At 44.2% G+C, this 20,036-nt stretch overlaps 2 protein-coding genes across 2 annotated transcripts; both read left to right on the forward strand.

Moving 5' to 3' along the window:
* Positions 1–8,377: 8,377 nt before the first annotated feature.
* Slc10a4 (solute carrier family 10 member 4) lies at positions 8,378–14,743 on the forward strand. Its single transcript, XM_063240422.1, has 4 exons — positions 8,378–8,426; positions 9,760–10,459; positions 11,164–11,374; positions 13,626–14,743. Exons 1-4 carry the CDS (start codon positions 8,378–8,380, stop codon positions 14,136–14,138), a joined length of 1,473 nt encoding a protein of 490 aa, XP_063096492.1. The 3' UTR covers positions 14,139–14,743.
* Positions 14,744–15,669: 926 nt separating this feature from the next.
* Zar1 (zygote arrest 1) lies at positions 15,670–19,308 on the forward strand. The gene is made up of 4 exons (XM_063240346.1): positions 15,670–16,582; positions 17,798–17,890; positions 17,971–18,045; positions 19,017–19,308. The coding sequence occupies exons 1-4, from the start codon at positions 15,809–15,811 to the stop codon at positions 19,158–19,160; spliced, it is 1,086 nt and encodes a 361-aa protein (XP_063096416.1). The 5' UTR covers positions 15,670–15,808; the 3' UTR covers positions 19,161–19,308.
* The last annotated feature ends 728 nt before the right edge of the window (positions 19,309–20,036 follow it).

A 20,036-nucleotide genomic window follows, 5' to 3' on the forward strand; every position in this document is an offset into this window, starting at 1 on the left:
AAGAGATGCTCAGATCTCTGGCTCCCATTTGCTAAAGGGGGGTGGTGGGATGTTTGATTCTCAGCCTGTGTACGGGTTGGCTCACTACTGCTTACTAGGGAGGTGAGCTGGTTGCTTGGTTTCCCAGCATCCTAAGTTCCAACATGGCGCAGATCTCAGGAGACACTGGTGGTCTCTCCCTGGGGCAGCAGTAGCAATGTAGAGATCTTTTAATCTTTTGTTAGAGTGATTCCTGGGTATTTCGTTTTCATTCCTAATTGGATGGATATGAGTATTTTCTCTCCTTTTTTTTTTTTTTTTTTGCTAAGGTTGCATGAGGGTTTTTCAATTTTATTTAATCTTTCAAAGAACCAACTCTTTAATTCATTGATTCTTTGTATTATTTTCTTAGTTTCAGTTGCATTAAAATCTGCTCTTATAATTATAACTTCCTCCCTCATACAAGCTTTTGGCTTAGCCTGTTCTTCTTTTGTTTTGTTTTTTCCTTTTTATTGGTACCGGGGATCGAACTCACGACTGCCTGCTTTACAAGGCAGGCGCTTATGCCACTGAGCTAAATCCCCAGCCCCCTGTTCTTCTTTTGCTAGAAGTTTGAGGTTCGCCATTAAGTTGTTTATTTGCACTTGCTCTGTTTCCTGATAGAGGTATTCACTGCTATAAATTTCCCTCTTAGGACTGCTTTCATTATGTCCCATGAGTTCTGATATGTTATACTGTCATTATTTTTTTAAATTTTATTTTGAAAGTGTACAACAGAACAAGACAGAATAAAGCCAACTAAGATCATATAGTGAAATTGGTACAGAACGTCACAGCAGGTTACCGGGATAACAGTAATAGGTATCACAGTATATTTTGTTATCTTTATAATAGTAGGTCTTTCAATCACGTATATCAAAATAAAATGAAAAACAGAACATTATAGAACTTATCAAAACAGAATATTAAATAGAGCAGTACCATTAGTCAGAATAGAGCAAAACAGTAATAAAAATATTTGCCTTCAAAGAGATGGTAGAAGGAAGTCCCCCTTATTTGCTATGGTCAACTTCCCAGGAGATGCTCAGATTTCTGGTTCCCATTTGCTAATGGGGGGAGAGAAAAAGGAGGGTAGGGGAAGTGGGATATTTGACTCTAGGCCATGCATCAGTAGGTTCACTATTGCTTAGCAGGGAGGCAGGCTGGTTGCTTGGTTTCCCAGCATCCTAAGTTCCAACATGGCGTGGATCTCAGGAGACACTGGTGGTTCTCCCTCTGGAAGGGCTGCAGTCTGCCACACCGCCGCTGCTTACCAGGGAGGCGAGCTTCTTGATTGGTTTCCCAGGGTCCTCCTATTGTCATTATTATTTGTAGAAACTATCTAATTTCTTCTTTAATTTCATCTGTGACCCATTAGTTGTGAGGGTGTTATTTAATGTCCACGTGTTTATGAAGTTCTTGTGGTTTCTTTTGCCATGATTTACAATTTCATGGCACTATGATCTGATAATATGCATGGAATAATTTCATTCCCTTTGCATTTACTTAATCACATTTTATGAGCTAGTATGTGGTTTGTTTTGGAGAACATCCTGTGTGTAACTGAGAAGAATGTGTGTTCTGATGTCATGGGGTACAATGCTTTGTAGACATCTACTAACCCCCCCCCCCACCTTTTTTTTTGTGGTCCTGGCAATCAAACTCACAACCTTGTACTTGCCAGGTAGGTGCTTATACTGCTGAGCTAAAACCCCAGCCCTGTCTTTTTTTTTTTTTTTTTTTGGTTTGGTTTGTTTTGTTTCTTGGTAGTGGTACGGGGAATTGAACTTATAACCTCATGCTTGTCAGGCAGCTAAGCCCATTTTTTCAAAAGTTTGATTTAGTTCAAATATTTCATTGTTGATTTTTTGTCTAGTTGATCTCTTTCTATGAGAGTAGGGTATTGAGGTCTTCCAATACAATTTTATTAGAGCTTATTTGATTTTTTCATGTCTGTTAATACTTATTTTATATAGTTAGGTGCACTGGTATTTGTTACATATATATGTATTTGTTACATATATTGATTGTTAACACATGATTCTTATCTCTTCCTCTTGAATTGCTCCTTTTACAAGGATGTAGTGATCTTTATGTCTCTTAATCAGTACTGGCTTGAAACCCACATTGTCTGCAAATAGAATAGCTACCTCTGCTTTTTACTGGGTTCCTATTGCATGAAGTATTGTTTTCCATCCTTTGACTTTCAGTCTATGAATTTCTTTTGAGTTAAATGTGTTTCTTTTGTGCAGCATATTGTTGGATCTTGCATCTTGATCCATTCTGCCAGTCTGTTTCTTTTGATTGGTGAATTGAGACCATTAATACTGATGGTTATGCCTTTTTAATAAGGACTAGGAAGTGTGAAATTGAATCCTGTGACTCAAGACTGAGATGAGAGTTTTTCACAGCTCCTGCTACAAGATCTGATAGGTTATCAGAGCAAACAAGACAGGATGAGGAAAATCATGGGAGGATGCAACAATCACAGCCTCAAGAAATACAGTTGGAGGTTAAGAAGCCAAAGCTTCACCCAAGCCAGTGTTAAGATACCAAGATAATATCAGCACTAGAGCCAAAGTAATTATAAATCACAAGGAGTTATTCCCTCTGTTAGCTCTATCTGTATTCAGTAATAGTAGGATCATCTCTGGCGGCAGGGAGCTGATCATCCTTGATGATAGAAGAGACTGTTAACCATTGCTTGTTTTGTGTAACTATAGCCAATTCCTCCTCTCCCCTGTGAGTTCAGGGCCGTAACACATAAATACGAGTTACCCTGAAACTAACAAAATAATAGCATTTAACTCCCATATGCTGTTTATAAAGTTACTGGATACCTAATTTTCAATTTTAAAAAAATCATTAAGTGAAAATGGTCACTATTTAAGAACTTCTTTGATTCCAATTTGAACTAGCTTGGTTAAGAAGGGAATATTTAATAGCTACATAATCTAAAGTAAGGAATATCACTGGAAAGGACCAGAACAGGGTCTTGACAGTGGTACCAAATGTATGTTCAGTCTGATACATGAAGTAAAGCTAGAAAATTTACCAGTTTTACTACTTAAAACCCAGTATATACTTGATATAGTCATTTCCTTCCAACAGTTTCTTTGAGGGGTTGTTGGTGATACAGAGAGATGAAGGGAGAGAGGAATGTTTAAAAAATTCATTATCCAATACATGTTGATATATATTGGTAAAATCTCTTTGAATAGGGAATATATAAATGCTTTTTAAAATACTGGGACTAAACTATATAATTTGCTTTCTTCACATGAGAGTATATTATGAAACTTTTAAATAGTTTCATAGAATTCCATTATATGAATGAAGAAAAATTTACTCAACCAATTTCATGTTATTGGATATCTATGTTGTTTCTAATTTTTTCCTGTTATCATTTTGTTTTATTTTTGCATAAATTGTCTGCAAAAGTCAGATTGTTTTTACTATGGAAGTCAGATATTTCTGTAAACAGACAAAGAAGAGATACTTTACAGTAAACTATCATCTATTAAATAGAAAAAGTTTGACTTCACAACTAGTTAAATAAACTTAAAATATGAAATTTTAAAAAATTAAATTGACAGAAATTAACAAGAACAAACTGTAATGCTGGAAACATTAAAACACCTTTTGCTGGGGGCTTGATTGATTACAGTTCTCACAAACACCCAGCGCTCAGTCTGCCCAACATCCCTATTTCCTCTGTCCTTGAAGAGCACGCAGCGTTCCACATGTTCCTTTAGTGGCTCATTGGCCAGCTCTGTGCTCATGTGTCCTAAGTGAAGGGTAGACCACCCCCAAGCATGTGTGAAGCCATCCATTCTGTGGCCACAAGGATTGGTTCAAGGATGGCCTGAGTCCATTTCATGATCTCTATTCCAATGACTGGGAAGCGGACACTCTCCGTGGTCAGTTGTGAACTGGACTGTGTCTTGGATATGTAGGCTGCTCCTCTGGAGGAAGTGTACATGAGAATGAGGACCACACAGCGTTTTATTCCCTGAATCTGCCCACACACAAAGACTTTCGGTTTCCATAAATTAATAAATTTCTTTTTTTGTTTTAAACAAATTTGGGTCAGTTTCTGGCATTTCACTGAAAATCACACTAATTTTTAAAAAGTGTCCTCTGGCTGATGTGCATTATCAAACTACCTTCCCTCAGAAGCTGTATAAATGCACACACTGCCCCAGAGGTGCTTGAGTTTGCCATTGTGTTTCAGGATTAAGGGTTGCTATTTTGAGAATCTGGTCAGTTACATCTTTAAACATTTCCTATTTTGTGTTTGTTTAACTGTTGGTGAGGCAGATCCTTTTTTATTTTATAATAGAAAATGTTTTGTTTACATAAGTTATGTGTTTTTTGCATTTTTTTTCTCTATCAACCTACGACCTTATGACCTTTGATATTGGTAGAATGTATTTTTCAGATTTTATATTTAAATTCATTGCATATGATTATATACTGGTGGCAGATTTTTTAAAAAATTTTTCTATTATTTTGAAGGTAGTAAAATCCAACAGAACAAGACAGAACAAAGCCAATGAGACAGTGTAGTGAAATTGGTACAGAACTTCACAGCACGTTACTGGGATAACAGTAATAGGTATCACAGTGTATCTCGTTATCATCACAATAGTTGTTCTCTCAATCACATAAAGCACAATAAAATGAAGTACAGAACACTATAGAACTTATCAAAACAGAATATTGAATAGGACGGTACCATTAATCAGACTAAAGCAAAACAGTAGTAAAAATATTTGCCTTCAAAAAGACGGTAGAAGGAAATTCCCCTTATTTGCTATATTGCATATGGGCAACCTCCCAAGAGATGCTCAGATCTCTGGTTCCCATTTGCTAAAAGCGGGCAGGGGAAGTGGGATGTTTGCTTCTAAGCTGGTGCACAGGTAGGCTCACTATTGCTTAACAGGGAGGCAGGCTGATTGCTTGGTTTCCCAGCGTCCTAAGTTCCAACATGTTGTGGCTCTCAGGAGACACTAGTGGTTCTCCCCCTGGGGCTGCTGCAGCCAGCCACACTACAGTGGTAGCAGATATTTTTAAAAGAGTGAAATACAGCTGGATGTGATGGCACTTGCCTGTAATTCCAGCACTTGAGAGACTGAGGTAGGAGGATTGCTATGAGTTCAAGGCCAGCCGGAACTGCATAGTGAGACTCTGTCTTCAAAAAAAAGAGTGAAATACAAAAAAGGTAAAAGTAAGTTTAAGTACTATCACTCAGACTTAAGAAGTAGGGAGAATTCCTTCTACCTTTATATATTTTACATATAATATAAATACATGTGTGTGTAGGTTATAACTTTTTGACTTATCATTTAAGATTATGTCACAGGAATTTTCTTTTTATTATGCATTCCCCTAAATGCATTTTGGAACTTCTCAGGAATCAGAGAAAAGCCATGAACCCACTTCCCAGTAAAGTATCTCCTGTACGGAGAACAACAACAACAACAGAAAAGCACCTGCACAGAGAAGTTGATGCATCCTTTTATAGATTCTCGGGTTCATCCATAGGTTCCAGGTTAAGGATTCTGGTTTTGGGTGGGGATGTAGCTCAGAGACACAATTGTTTTGCATGTGTGTGGCCCCAGGTTTAATTTTTCAGGACAAAAAAGAAGAGGAAGAAGAAGGAGGAGGAGCAGGATGGGGGGGGAGTCTCTATCATAAAACATGATAATTAATATTTTTATAGCAGTCTCCTATATTAATGCACTCTGATTTATTTAACTATATAAATTGAATTTAGTAGTACAAGATTTGTAATCCAAAAGCTTGTGTTTGACTTTTGGCTCTATTCTAATTGGAGGTAATTGGGCAAACTTCTAATTAAGCCTACCTAATATAAGAATTAAATGAGATGATTCATGTAAAGTCTTAGAAGACTTTCCAGTACAGTATATAGTAAATGTTCAGTCTAGTGCTCCTTAAAAAATTCCTTTGCTATTTCTTTACGATAAACACCTGGAAATAGAACTTACTGAATCAAAAGGGATGCAGTTCTTAAGGTGTTTGGCATTTGCTAGCAACTTTTCATCTAGAAAGGGAAAATGGGCAAGATAAGAGTATGGCGTTGATTACAGCACATCCTTGCCTCCATAACACAGTATTACCTATTTAAATTACCTCCAGGACTGGAAAAAATGCCATCTAATTGCTTCTATTGAATGTATTTCATTACTAGTGAGTATTTTTTATTATATAAATACACTAAGTATTTTATAAATATGCTTGTGTTCTTTTTTGTGATCTTATTTCTATTCATGTCATTTGTGTTTTTCCTATTGTTTGTTCTTATAACTATGTGAAACTGCTTTATAAATTTATATTTGCACTGGATTTTATATACATGGCAAATGCTTCTCATGTTGTAATTAACTGTTAATCTTTACATTGTGTTTTCATTATACCAGAGCATAAGATGTTTAACTGTATCTGCTGCACCTCCCATTGTTATTTCTATTACTTCTTAGCTTAGAAAGATGATGCTATGCAAAAATGACACAGGTACTAGACAGTATTTTTCTCCACTACTTGGTTATACAGCTACTATTAATACATGTAAGTATTCAGCCTGCCTGAAATTTCTCTTGGTATTTGTTATATAATAAATCTCTAAATTTTCTTCCCCCGAGTAGCTAGTGTATCTTCTGAATTCTATGTTTCATCTCTACCCTCTAAGGATGCTCTTCCCTTGGGGTGGACCAGGTCCTCTTTGCTGGCAGCAAAAGGCACTATGGGAAGTGAAATGACCGAGCTAGTCCACCGGTGTCATCATGCTGGGAAATGAGCTCTGCTTCCTAACCCCAAGGCTTCTTCTTCTGAAGGAGGAGCTTGGAAAGACTGGGGAGGCAAAGCTCCTGCTTTCTTTACAGTGACAGCATCAGCAGGGGGGCCAGCAGGCTGTGTGTCCCAAGAAGCTCCCAAAGTTCAGTATGTTTCTGATGGTTTACAGCCCAGCCCATCGCTTTCTGTCTTCAGTCTTTGCCTGTTGCACAAACTGACTCCTGAGTCCCTTCCCAGACCCCAGGAGGATCTGGATGGGTGAGCTGTATGCCTGTAATCAGTGTTTATTTAATCTGAGTGTGGGTTTTAGTACACTTGAGGAGGCACTCTGAAACAAATACACTTTGTGCCTGCACTGCTGAGCTTCAGCCAGATCCTTTGCTATATGTGTTCTTGGTTTATCTTATCCAGTAGTTTCAAGAATGTGAAAGCCAGTCATGTGCGGTGGCCCATGCCCACAATCCCAGCACTCCTGAAGATCTGAGTCCCATCTGGACAGTTTAGAGAGCTGTCCACCTGTCTCAAAACGTGTGTAAATAAATAAACAAATAAATAAGGCTGGGATGTAAATCAATGTGAAGGCTCTGGGTTCAGTTCCCAGGAATGCAAAAGGGCAATCTTGTGTTAGTCGGCTTTCTGTCACTATAACAAAATACCTGAAACAATCAACTTATAGATAGAAAAGGGTTATAAGTTTATTTTAGCTACAGTTTTGGAGGTTCCACTCTGTGACTGACTGGCCTCGTTGCTTTTGGGCCTGTGCTAAGGCATCACGTGATGATAGGAACACATGATGGGATAGACTACTGACTTAATGCCTAGCATGTGAAAGAGAGAGGAGAGGGCTGGGGCCCCCCAATCCCTTTTGAGTGCACCCAATGACCTAAAATCCTCCCACGTGGCCCACATCTCCTTCACAACTTCCAGTAGCACTACTCCAGGGACCGTGATTTAATATATGAATCTCTGGGAGACACTGAAGATCCAGCTGAGGTGAGGCTCACCATGCTGTCTTACCTTGTCTGTTTCTTCACCTGTGTTCTCCGGATGCACTCAAGGTTTGGGTGGCATGTTATGCTGTATATATGAATGGCCTTCTTTTACCTGCATAACCCTAGATGAAAACTCAGGCTACCTCCACCATAACCTACTTTCTTCCAAGCTGTGTAGGTGTTACCACACTTTTTCTCCTGGAGTTTAGTGTTATTTTCTTAAATGTTCACAAACTCTCTGCCTTGGTGGAATTTATGGTCTATGGAGAAAAAATTTCTGATTAAGTGTGAATATGGGACCAGTTTAGTCTTATTTTTCATATTCTCTGCAGCTTTCATGATCTTTGAGGAGAGGAAAATGCCAACACTTGGGCTCTGTCTGTCAATAGGCATGGAAGTCATCTGTCTCTTCTGTATCAGGGAAGGGGAAGTGATAAGTCCCTAGGAAGGAGAATTCAGTCTATTTTGGCTCCATGCAGTGTAACCATGGGCTAGCACTGAGCCCAGACATTCATACATTGGCTTTCACAAAACAACTGGTCAAAAGGGTGATGGTCATCAGGATAACTCACAGCCTCTCCAAGAAGTACCCCCTCCTTGGTATGCACAGAGTGACTGACCGAATGCTACTATGTCTTTGTTCCTGAGAACTGAATTTGATTTGTTTTGGGATAAATCTGTCTGTAGCAGGGAATCTCAGCACTTCATCTCTTCTCAGTCTTTTAATCCCAGTGCTGAGTCTTTACTCACAACACTTCATAAATTTGTGACCACTGAAATATCTTCTCCCCAACTGCCAGTAACTTCCAAGACACATTTTTCATGAGAACTTTTCCTAGCTGAGCTCTTTGTGGTCTTTTTTTAAGGACATAGCACCATGAATATATAGCCAAGCTTGCTGCAAGAGGATAACTACAGTTGGACACAAATAACTGAATATTTCAAAATAGCTGGTGCAGAAGACTCAATTGTTCACAACAAAGAAAAGTGCTGGTGGTGTGGCTCAGTGGTAGAGCTCTGGCCTTGCACATAGGAGATCCTGGGTTTGATCCCCAGCACCACAAAAACAAAATGAAAAACAAATGACAATTGTATCAAGTGATAGATATCGTGATTGTTTTGATATGATTATTAGCATTGTATCCCTATATTAAATGCCACACTGTACCCCATAAATATCTACTTTGTGTCAATTAAAAGTAAATATATTTTAAATGGAGTTTGAACAAATGGTATCTATCTCATGGCTTTGCTGTGAGAAATAATTCACATATGCTTGCACAGTACCTGGCTTCCAAATTGTTAAGATCATCTTGTTTCTGCTTCACGATTGAACATAAAAGCCATGACAAATTGTTTGCAAATTCAAGCCAGACATTGTGTCATGCTGCTAGAAAATCGCTCATATTAGGCCAGGCTCCTTCTTGTTGCTGAGGGCTGCAGGCTATTTAGACTGTTTGTGTATTGGGTTATGTGTATGCGCGTGGAAAAGCCTGGGTCTCCCCCTCCCCCAGTCTATGTGCCTGGCTCCCCAGATTTCATTATCAAAGAGGCAGAGTTCTGATGAGCCGTTGCACCATAGGGTGACCAGAGACAACAATTATGTGCTGTATGCTTTAAAAAGCTAGGAGAAAGCATTCTGAACATTTTCATCATAAAGAAATGACACACATTTAAGGATGTAGGTGTGTGATTAACTTGATTTGAACGTGACACAAAGTACACACACACAGACATCACAGTCTTCATGTTCTTACGTATGAATTAGGCAAATTTATTTACAGTAATTTAAAAATAGGAAGAGAAGAAAAGGATTCAGAGCCCATCCGAGGACTTGGTCTGCAGCCAGGCTGCTTCTCCTCTGCTCTCCTTTGTCAGGTCTTTGTTCCGCCCCTGGCTAACTCCGGGGGAGCCACTTAGCGGTGATTAAAAGGCGGCTGTGGGCGGGGCGGCGCGCCGGGCCCGGGCTGCGCTGTCCTCGGTGCCACCCGGCGCGGGGCTGCGGGGCCGCCGTGCGGGACGGGCGGCCGCTCCGACGTCAGCGGCGCACCCCGAGCCGGGGGCGCGGACCGACGGGGGGCGCTGCGCACGGAGAGCGCGGACCGTGCAGCCTGCGCCATGGACGGCCCGGGCAACAGCACCCGGTGGCCGCTCGACTCCTTCCTGCCGCCCGACAACTACACCCTGCCGGCCGCCGCCGCCCCGAGCGCGGGTCCCAGCGCCGCGCCCACCCCGGGCGGCTCCAGCCCGGGCCCCACCGCCCGCAGCTTCGTCGGGAGCCCGCGCGCCTCGCTGCCCCCCGCGGCCTGGGCGCCCCACGAGCTCCCGTTCTGGGAGTCGCCGCTGAACCACGGGCTGAACGTGTTCGTGGGCGCCGCCCTGTGCATCACCATGCTGGGCCTGGGCTGCACGGTGGACGTGAACCGCTTCGGGGCGCACGTCCGCCGCCCGGTGGGCGCGCTGCTGGCCGCGCTCTGCCAGTTCGGCCTCCTGCCGCTCTTGGCCTTCCTGCTGGCCCTCGCCCTCAAGCTGGACGAGGTGGCCTCGGTGGCCGTGCTCCTGTGCGGCTGCTGTCCCGGCGGGAACCTCTCCAATCTCATGTCCCTGCTGGTGGACGGCGACATGAACCTCAGGTACCGCGCCAGGCGCGTCGACAGCCCGGGTGCCAGGGGAGGAGAGAGAGCGGTGGAGAGGAAGAAAGGGAGGCAGTGTGGACGCCGGGGCTTCAGAAGTTGGGGTGGACGAAGCAGTGTGTGGTAGGAACGGTCTAGAACAGAAGGGCCTGCGTGTCACCCACAGGGGGCTCTTCCCCACTGCCACCTCTCCCGGAGTCGGGGGGCTGTCGGTAGGCGCTGATCTGGGGCCACGGACAGACAGAAAGGAGGGGGGAGTCTGAAGCTAGGACTCGCCGGAAATGGAAAAGCAAATCAGGGCTATTGGCCCAATAAAGAAAGTAATCTCATAGAGAGTGCAACATAATTGAGTTTAATCCAACAAGTAGCATCCAGCAGCTTTTCTGCATCTAACAATGCAGGGCTCTTGGGAGGATTAACAGGCAAAGAAAGATGCCCCCTGTCTTCAGAATCATCCAGACTCAACTGGCTTTACAAAGCCCAGGGCACAGTCTGGAGTTGTTTTGTTTTTTTTGCCTCTGGCTCATTTTTCCATTGGATTTAGGCTCTGCTTTCTTGGCCCGCCCCTAATGAAGTAGATTCTCCCCAGACTTCAGGCCGGAGGGATTCCCGGGCTGCCTGGTGCCCCTCTACCCAGCATGGAGGAGAGGGTCGGCAGGCTCTTGGGTGCGAAGCCCGTTCTGACCGCTCGTTGTGTTTTGCAGCATCATCATGACCATCTCCTCCACACTTCTGGCCCTGGTCCTGATGCCCCTGTGCCTGTGGATCTATAGCCGGGCCTGGATCGACACCCCTCTGGTACAGTTACTGCCCCTAGGGGCAGTGACCCTGACCCTCTGCAGTACCCTCATCCCCATCGGGCTGGGCGTCTTCATCCGCTACAAATACAACCGTGTGGCAGACTACATCGTGAAGGTGAGGACCCCTTTCCCTCCGTGTCACCCAGAGGGCCTTGGCTGCTGCCTTGTGCTGAAATGCTAGGAAGTTAAGGAAAGAAAGTGAAGGAAGAAAAGGACCTACCAGGACTTCTAGGGGTGAATTTTAAGTCTATGCAACAAAGATATTTTCTACCTTTTGGAATTCCTAGAACGATAACTCTAATTGGGACGTAGCTTAATTTAAAACAGCGTTGGTGGGGCCGGGGGTTTAGCTCAGCGGCATAAGCACCTGCCTTGCAAGCAGGCGGTCGTGAGTTCGATCCCCGGTACCGATAAAAAGGAAAAAGACAAAAAAAAAAAATAAATAAATAAATAAAATAAAATAAAACAGCGTTGGTGATGTCAGTACTGTTGGGGAGGAAACGTCATGATAAGGGAGATGATGATGTCATCCAATGGTAACATTTTCCACTAAATCTGTTACCAGAAATCAAAATAGTCAACAAAATTATTTAATAGTCTGTGCAGTATTTTAGAAATGCATTACTGTATTTTCAAAAGTGGAATTCTAATTCTAAGAAATACTATAGTTGGTTCCTTTAAAAATGTTTTGTTTTGTTTGCAGGCTGTGGATTGCTAGGCAAGTGTACTGCTAGTGAGTTACACCCCAAGCCTGTTTTATTAATTTAAAAAGAACCAAAGAAACAAGTTGACACTATAAAGCTAAAAGTAATTGAAAAGTTATACTGTGGCAATAGAATAGAATACACAAATATTGGCTTGAAAGCATGAAATAAAATTGGGTCCTGGATAATGTAGATTATATTGTCATTACCAGATTTCTGTTTGTTTTTCCTTATTTCATATTTTATATGATTTCTAAAAATACTGAAATACGGGATTTCTATTATTTTTTTAAAAATTTTTTGTAGAGATTTTAATAGTTGACTGGAGAAAAAAATCAAATATTTGTAAGTTCAACTTTTTTGAAAACTCAAAAATGGTGCAAGAGAGTAAACCATGAACAGGATGTCACTTTAGGAAGTTAGTCAATTATTGTAACATGCAGAGGCAAGTTTCTTTAGACAAATGAGAAAGCTATTCCAGTGTTTCAATCATATAGATTTAAGATACTTTTTTTGTATTTTACTTATATTAGTTTATTTTCTAATCTTATTATATGGAAGAGCCAACTTTATGAATATGAGAAATAGAGGGTTCTTTTCTGTACCTAAATCTATCCTTGAATAAAAAATCTATTCCACAATAAATGTGTATATGGATGTAATAAATATATGTGAAATGTAAATATACATTTTAATGTAATATATTTATAATGTTTAATCATGAATTCAATGACATTTACTTTAAGCATTCTAAAAAAGAGTCAATCAAAGAGGAATTTTTAGGTTTCTGCATTATGATTTATACAGCCTTTATTTGAATGAGTGAAATGTTTACCAGTCAGAATATCAAGATGACATGTTTTGTACAGTTAGTAGCCATCTATCCCTACCTAGTAATTCTGCAGCACCGACTTACACGTGAGAGGTTTCTTCTGAACAAATGAAAAAGAGGGAGTTGCAAAATTGCAAAGAATTCCTCAACTCTTACATTTATTTCTTTTCTCTTTCAAAATCTTACTTATTTCAACCTGGTAACAGTCCTTTTAGGTGTATTTTAAGGTTAAAAATATCACATATATACTTTGATAGCTTTTCATTTCATGTGTAAGGTGAGAATTAATTTCACCCTGACACAGAATGTTGTTTTTTCAGTATGTGACCACCATCTACTCCATTCACTAGATCAAACACTTGGGGTTTGTTCACTTGGGCTCAATTTTACCTGCTGTTTTTTGAGAAAACTAAATGTCAAATCAAAAGAGTCAGAGCACTGAAACAAAGTTATGGGATAAGAACTGAGGGGCTGGGCATAGTCTACCTGAAGAAGAGTAACCAGCCCTGATAACTGCTTTATAAACTTTCAAAGTGTAATTTTTCAAAAGTAGACTGGTCATTTATTGCTCTTGGAGACCTGAACAAGGAAATGGTCAGAAGATACAGAAGCCAATTGTTGCTTGACCTGAGGACAGGCCTCCAAAAAGAAACAGCTGTCCAGCATGGGTCAGAATGCTCCCCATGAGCTGACCAGCTCTCTTTGGGTGTACATGCAAGATCTCATTTTGTGGGGGAGGTCAGACTAGATGGGTACCTTCTTCCAAGAACCTGGAGTCATCTTCCACAGTCTTGTTGCTGATGGCTTGTCTATTCCTTTTCTATTACTAGGTTTCCCTGTGGTCCCTGCTAGTGACGCTGGTGGTCCTTTTCATACTGACTGGCACAATGTTAGGACCTGAATTGCTGGCAAGTATCCCTGCGGCTGTTTACGTGGTTGCCATTTTTATGCCTTTGGCAGGCTATGCCTCGGGCTATGGCCTGGCTACTCTCTTCCACCTCCCACCCAACTGCAAGCGGACTGTGTGCCTGGAAACCGGCAGTCAGAACGTGCAGCTCTGCACTGCCATCCTAAAACTGGCCTTCCCGCCACGCTTCATAGGGAGCATGTACATGTTTCCCTTGCTCTATGCTCTTTTCCAGTCTGCAGAAGCAGGGATTTTTGTTTTAATATATAAAATGTATGGAAGTGAAATATTGCACAAGCAAGATCCTCTAGATGAAGATGAAGATACAGATATTTCTTATAAGAAACTAAAAGAAGAGGAAATGGCAGACACCTCCTATGGCACAGTGAAAGCTGATCATTTGATAACGATGGAAACTGCCCAGACTTCTCTCTAAATGTGGAGACACATAGGAGCTCCTATCGTGCTGAAATATTAATTCGTATTTATGGCCTGTGTAGTGCACATGGTTTACATAAAGGATAACAGTTGGTTTGGGCATCACATGTGACGTCTTTGATCTTTCCATTGTAAAGCTGCACTGCTGTAGTGACCTAGTGTTTCCATAGACTACAAATCAATGTCTTACTCTAACTTCCGTGTGGTTCAGCTAAAGTGAAGCCCCATCTGATTCAATAGGCTTTTTGATTTTTGCCACTATCAGTTTCTATGACTGCTTCACAGATAGAAACTACTGTATTAGAAAGCAGGGTCTGGAAATGTAGTGTCTTAGCTGCGTAAAGACAAGCTATCTATAAAGCATAATTGAGTTTACCATAAAACAGAAAAGTGTGCTCGCTCAACCTGTAAATACATAACTATAACATCTAACATACAGAGATCACCAGGCATATGTAAAAGCAACATAGCCTGGAATTTATTGTGCCTGGATGCAGACAGAGAGCGGAATAAGACCTGAAAAAAGAGAAGTGGCCCCCTTTTATTGGGATGGAGAGAAGGAGACATTAGGTGGAAAGATCTTAATAAACATCTGTGGTCAAAGTTTTCTGGCAGTCTTGCACCTCAGTGGGCAGAGTCCATGTGTCTGGTATAAATTTTTGGGTGTCTCTAGATGGCTTCAGGACCTGCAAAATTCCTTGTCCTGTGTTAAACTTTTCTTGTGCTTGCCATGACAACTTCAGTACTGCGTTCCCCGCTGAGAGCTGAGCTCCCTGCAGACAGCAGTACTTCTGCGGACAAGCAGGCGGGGTGGGGGTGGGGGGTGGGGGTGGAGGGGCAGGTCCGGTTGGAGCCTTACATGAACAATGTGGAATTTTAATCTGTACTCAGAAGAATCCCCACAGGTCATTGACACGGTGAAATATAGCATTTTATTGTCAAACCAGTAACAGACCAGAGGAAAAAAAATTAATATATTTGATTACCTGATCTGACATCTGTTTATTGCAAATGAACCATCAACATTTTGCCAGTGGATAAGGTGATTTCTTTGCACAATTGGTCTTCTGCATTTATTTTCAACACATCCGTAAACAAATGAGTTTATCTTTGGAGGAGTAGGTTTGGAAATTGTGTAGAACTAGCATTTACCTAAGAAGAGCGAACTGGCACCTCCTGGTGACCACTGGTGGGGGGAGGCTCCAGGGGATAAACAATCAGCTAGATGGGGAGGCCCTGGGCTTCCGCGTGTTTGCCGAGCGGCTTCAGTGGGCACACCTCTCTGCGCCACTCTGACGAAGCTGAGCCGTAATCGGAGATAATGGGTAACAGACCCAGCGCAGTCCGCAAATGCGGGCGTTCGGCCCACACCCCGAGGTGCCGGCTTCGCTTGCCCCTACGCTCTGCGCGCGGCGGCGCGGATCACCTGGCAGCTCCGTTGGGCCCAGCTGGTCCGGGTTAGAACTCCGTCGGACCGCTCCTCACGCCTGCGCATTCACGTACAAATCGTGATTAAATCACTCCGAGAGGCCTCGGCTGGGATCCTCTAGGGCTGCCCGCCCGCGTCCGCCGCGAGGGGTTGCCGCGCGGAGCTCCGGACGCGGGACTGGGAGGCGGAGAGAGCGGCCTATTTAGGGCGCGCCGCGGGCGAGCTGTGGGGCCGCGCGCATGGCTGCCGTGGGGGACGAGGTGCTGGGCGCCTTCATGTACCCGACGTGCGCCCCCTACTCCTATCCCTTCCCCTACCCGCCGGCCGCCAAGGGCGCCGATGGCTGGCGGCTCCGCGGCGGGGGCCACCCGCCTGCCTCGTCCTCCTCCGCGGCTGGGGTGGCCTCGTCGTCCTTCCCGGGCCACGGGCAGCTGACGGCCGCCGAGTACTTCGACAGCTACCAGCGCGCGCAGCTGCTGGCGCTCCTGTCGCACGCGAGCCCGGGCTTCGGGCCGCGCCCCCGCAGGCCCAGCTGCCGCGACGTGGGGGTGCAGGTGAACCCGCGGCGCGACGCCTCGGTGCAGTGCGCGCTCGGGCGGCAGACGCTGCCGCGCAGGGCCCGCGAGCCCGGGACCCCGGCCGCACCCGCGCGCTTCCCGCGCTCCCTCGCCGTGTACTCGCCCGTGGTCTCGCGCTACCTCACCGCCTGCCTGGAGGAGGCCCCGGGCGGCGCGGCGGACCCCGGGCCGCCGGAGGACCACGAGGGGGCGGCGAGGAAGGCGTCCCTGCCATCCCGGACCGGGGAGGAGCGGCGCGAGGAGGAAGACGCCGGGGCCCGGCCGCCGTCGCGGGAGGCTCCAGCTGAGGAGGCGGCCCCGCAGCCCACGCCGCGGCCCCCGGAGCAGCCTCCTGCGGTGGGGAGCGCTGGGGAAGGCGGGGCCGCCGCCGCCGCCGCCGCGCAGGAGAGGTCGCCGCCGGGCGCCGAGCCGGCCAAGGAGCGCCTGCGCTTCCAGGTGAGGCCGGGACCCAGGGTGGAGACGCCGCTGTGCCCGCAGCGCTGGCCCTGCGGTGTGCGGGGTCGCAGCCAGCAGCTGCGGCGGGCGGGCGGGCTGGCGGGCGCTTTGCACCGCGCCTCCGCCAACACAGTACAGCACGGGAAAGCAAACTTGCAGGAGGGACTGGCAGTTCCCAAAGACCCTGTACCATTTTGCCTACAAATAGGACAAACCCCGTAACAGACACACTGGGGGCCTGAGAGGCTGACCTCTGATTCTGACCCGTATATCCCAGCCCCAGTCGGCCGGAAGGCCGAGCTGCGCTAGCGCCACTTCTAGGACCTTGCCGGGCTTTTCTAAAGCCCCCCATTCTGAATCTCCCGGACTTGGGTCCTGCGGGACTGCTGCACAGTGGGCAGCCGTAACTCCTGTAACTCCTGTAATTAGGCAGGAGGAAGGAAGGAGTGTCATGTGTCGCTTTCCAGTCATTCTAGGTCTCCGTGGGTTTTGGAGTGCAAGAAGGGGAGGAGGAAATCTAGAAGCCAGAGCTGTCAGTCTCAAGCCACTGCTGCGCACAGCTGGGTGTCATCTTAGGCGAGCCTTAAGCTTCTTGGCCTTTATGCTATTTATTCGCCTGTGAAATCTCATTAAGTGCTCTCCAAAGTTTCTACTAGTTCCGAAGGCCAACTTCTGAAAACTTCCCAGCTTGTTTCTGGCTGCGAAGAAAGAAAAGCTTAGTTCTTATTAAATGGGCCATGCTTAGAGATTTGTGACGTTACCGTTTGATGGAATTTAGTGTACACAACTTTGAGCATTTCATGAAGAATCTCAGATGCAGTTTTCCTTTTCAGCTTGACTTTATCTGTGGATGTTCTAACGTCAGAGTTTCTCCTACAAAGAAAGTCCTACCTGAAGAATCCCAATCCCAAGCTTCTCAGAACCCCCAGATGTCTTGATTTTTTTTTTTTTTCCCCCCTTACCTGACTGTGGAAAACACTGACTTGTCAACTAGCCTTATGCATCAAATTAAGTTTGGGCCTACTCCTTCCTTATGGGATTTACTGAGCCATTAGCTTAGTGATTCTATTGTAGAGGTTTACCCAAACCTGACCTTACTTTGCTGTTGTATGGAATAAAGTTGCCGATTTTAAGCAGCAGCTGGATCCTTCCCAGCTTCAGAAATGAAGGTTAAGTGAGGATGTCATGTTAGGTAACCTTTGGTATCCTGTTCAGTTCTTAGAGCAGAAATACGGCTATTATCACTGCAAGGACTGCAACATCCGCTGGGAGAGTGCATACGTGTGGTGTGTACAGGGCACAAACAAGGTAAGCAACCCCATGTAACTGGCGTCATTTTGTGGAAGTTTGAGGTGCTTTTTCTTTAAGTTTATTGTTTCTCATCACAGGTTTACTTCAAACAGTTTTGCAGAACTTGTCAGAAGTCTTACAACCCTTACCGAGTGGAGGATATCACCTGTCAAGTAAATTGAATGTTTGCATTTTGTGTCTGTTGGGGGGAAGAAGGTTATTCTCTTTGACTATGTTTCCTAAAAGAGGCTAGTTTCCCAGTGACCTTAGGGTTTCACTGCTTTCTGCTCGAAGTTTTAGAAATGGTGTCTAGATGATAAAAGCTTTCTTCTGCCCTTGGTAAAAACTTTTAAAGCAGTATGGAAGAAAGCTTGCCTTGCCTGTTAGCCTATCAGAGAAGGCAAACTGAGAAACAATGCTGGTCTACCTTGAGGTGGCAAATGTTGGCTGCTTCACTCAAGTGCTTCTAAGGAAGCACATATTCAAGTGAAATTATTTAATATAGCACAGGAGCGGACTTTTCTTGCCCGAGAGCTCATGAAGCTTAAGATGATTCTGAGGTGCCTGGCTTTATGGAGTTAAATAACATGGCTTGCTGCCTCTTAACATCTCATAATGCTGTGCTAAGGGACTTAAGAAATAAATTACTAAATCTGCCTATGTTCACATAGCTAATGAGCCTGACTTGCCACGAGAAGGCCTAATCAATGCTCTTCAATCTTGGGTATTGAAAGCGTTGATACCTGAGGGTGTTAATCTATGGAAAACAATTCAGAACCTCTTAGGTCAGGCACCCTTCCTAAAGTCAGATGCATTAGTCACTGGATTCTTGGCTTTCGCCGACCAGTTTGTCTCTCACTTGTTTTCTGCTATTCCACACCTTTCAAGTACAGGAAAAGATCTTTTTCTTAGACAGTTACATAAGAAACTTCACAGCTGAGCATTGAATCTACAACACAGAAAACAGCCTCTATTCCTAAACCCATCATTCCTGGGCAGGGGTGTAGACAAGATTAGTGTATAGGACTTGGTTAGTGTGCATTTGCAAGTATTTGAACGGACTATATTTTTAATCATTGTGAAGTCCTAGGAAGTCACCAAGAGGTTTTATCTTTTGTATGTACTTCTCACTCTGATTTTTCAGAGTTGTAAAAGAACTAGATGTTCCTGCCCAGTAAGACTGCGCCACGTGGACCCCAAACGCCCCCATCGTCAAGACTTGTGTGGGAGATGCAAAGGCAAACGCCTGTCCTGTGACAGCACTTTCAGCTTTAAATATATCATTTAGCGCATGTAAAAAATGGTTCTGCATGTGTGCTAAGGGAGCAGACAAGTGAGCTCTCTCCTTGCCTTCTCTCCACCTCTCCTTCCTTAAAATACTTCCTGAGAGGCAATGTATTTGGACAAAGCCTTCAAATAAAGGTATTGCAAAAGTTTGTAAGTTGCATAAAATCTTTTGTCTCAAAATAAAGTTTGAGGACGATTTGTCTTGTGCTACCAGTCCTGGCCTGTCGCATCTGCATCTCTGTTGATGGCCTAAGGTGGGCTAGGCTGACTAGGCTAAAAGCACTGGAGACCTAGTGAGATGGTTCACAGCTCTGTGATCTGCAGTCCAGTGTTAATTGAATTAAAAGCTGCATAACCATGAAAGTCAGCTGGCTTTCAGGGCAGGTAAAGGTAGAGCTATGCCTTGATGGATAATAACGGTTTCTGGGGTGTGTAGATGGGGAGTGTTAGCATCTCTAGGTTGGCTTCAGAGGGAAACTGCTGGGGGACTAACACTCATGGGTCAGTGCCTCCAGCGTGGTGTGAGGCTTGGAGGAGCAGCTGTGGACAGGTGATTTAGATGAATAACTGACCAACTGAATTAAAAGTGCTAACTTTTAAAAAATTTTTTATAAAGCATTGTAAAGGTTGAGTTAGACACAGACAATAGTTTTCACTGTCCTTATGGGCTTGCAGTCAGATTTTTCTTCAGACTAATAGCTTTCCTAAATGGACCGCACAGCCAGGCACTCCTGGTCCTAGGTGGCACTGAGTTTAGAGCTTGAGGTACTTCGAATGGAACTGAGGGTATTGGTCTAATTACAGAAACCACACAACTGGAGCCAGGTGCCATCACTTTCCACTGTTCTAAACACCTTACCTGTGTTACAGAAAAAGG

Source organism: Cavia porcellus, unplaced genomic scaffold (assembly GCF_034190915.1).
Source record: "Cavia porcellus strain 051 isolate PalLab524CR breed Dunkin Hartley unplaced genomic scaffold, mCavPor4.1 scaffold_30, whole genome shotgun sequence".
Classification (NCBI taxonomy): domain Eukaryota; kingdom Metazoa; phylum Chordata; class Mammalia; order Rodentia; family Caviidae; genus Cavia; species Cavia porcellus.

What these genes read in the sequence shown, in the direction of transcription:
- Zar1 (XM_063240346.1), top strand. Translation starts at nt 15,809, where the DNA reads ATGGCTGCCGTGGGGGACGAGGTGCTGGGCGCCTTCATGTACCCGACG. An exon ending in GTGTACAGGGCACAAACAAG is followed by an intron (nt 17,891 to 17,970) that starts GTAAGCAACCCC and finishes TTCTCATCACAG; the next exon opens with GTTTACTTCAAACAGTTTTG. An exon ending in TGGAGGATATCACCTGTCAA is followed by an intron (nt 18,046 to 19,016) that starts GTAAATTGAATG and finishes CTGATTTTTCAG; the next exon opens with AGTTGTAAAAGAACTAGATG.
- Slc10a4 (XM_063240422.1), top strand. Translation starts at nt 8,378, where the DNA reads ATGGTCATCAGGATAACTCACAGCCTCTCCAAGAAGTACCCCCTCCTT. An exon ending in CAAGAAGTACCCCCTCCTTG is followed by an intron (nt 8,427 to 9,759) that starts GTATGCACAGAG and finishes GGTGATTAAAAG; the next exon opens with GCGGCTGTGGGCGGGGCGGC. An exon ending in TGGCAGACTACATCGTGAAG is followed by an intron (nt 11,375 to 13,625) that starts GTGAGGACCCCT and finishes TTCTATTACTAG; the next exon opens with GTTTCCCTGTGGTCCCTGCT.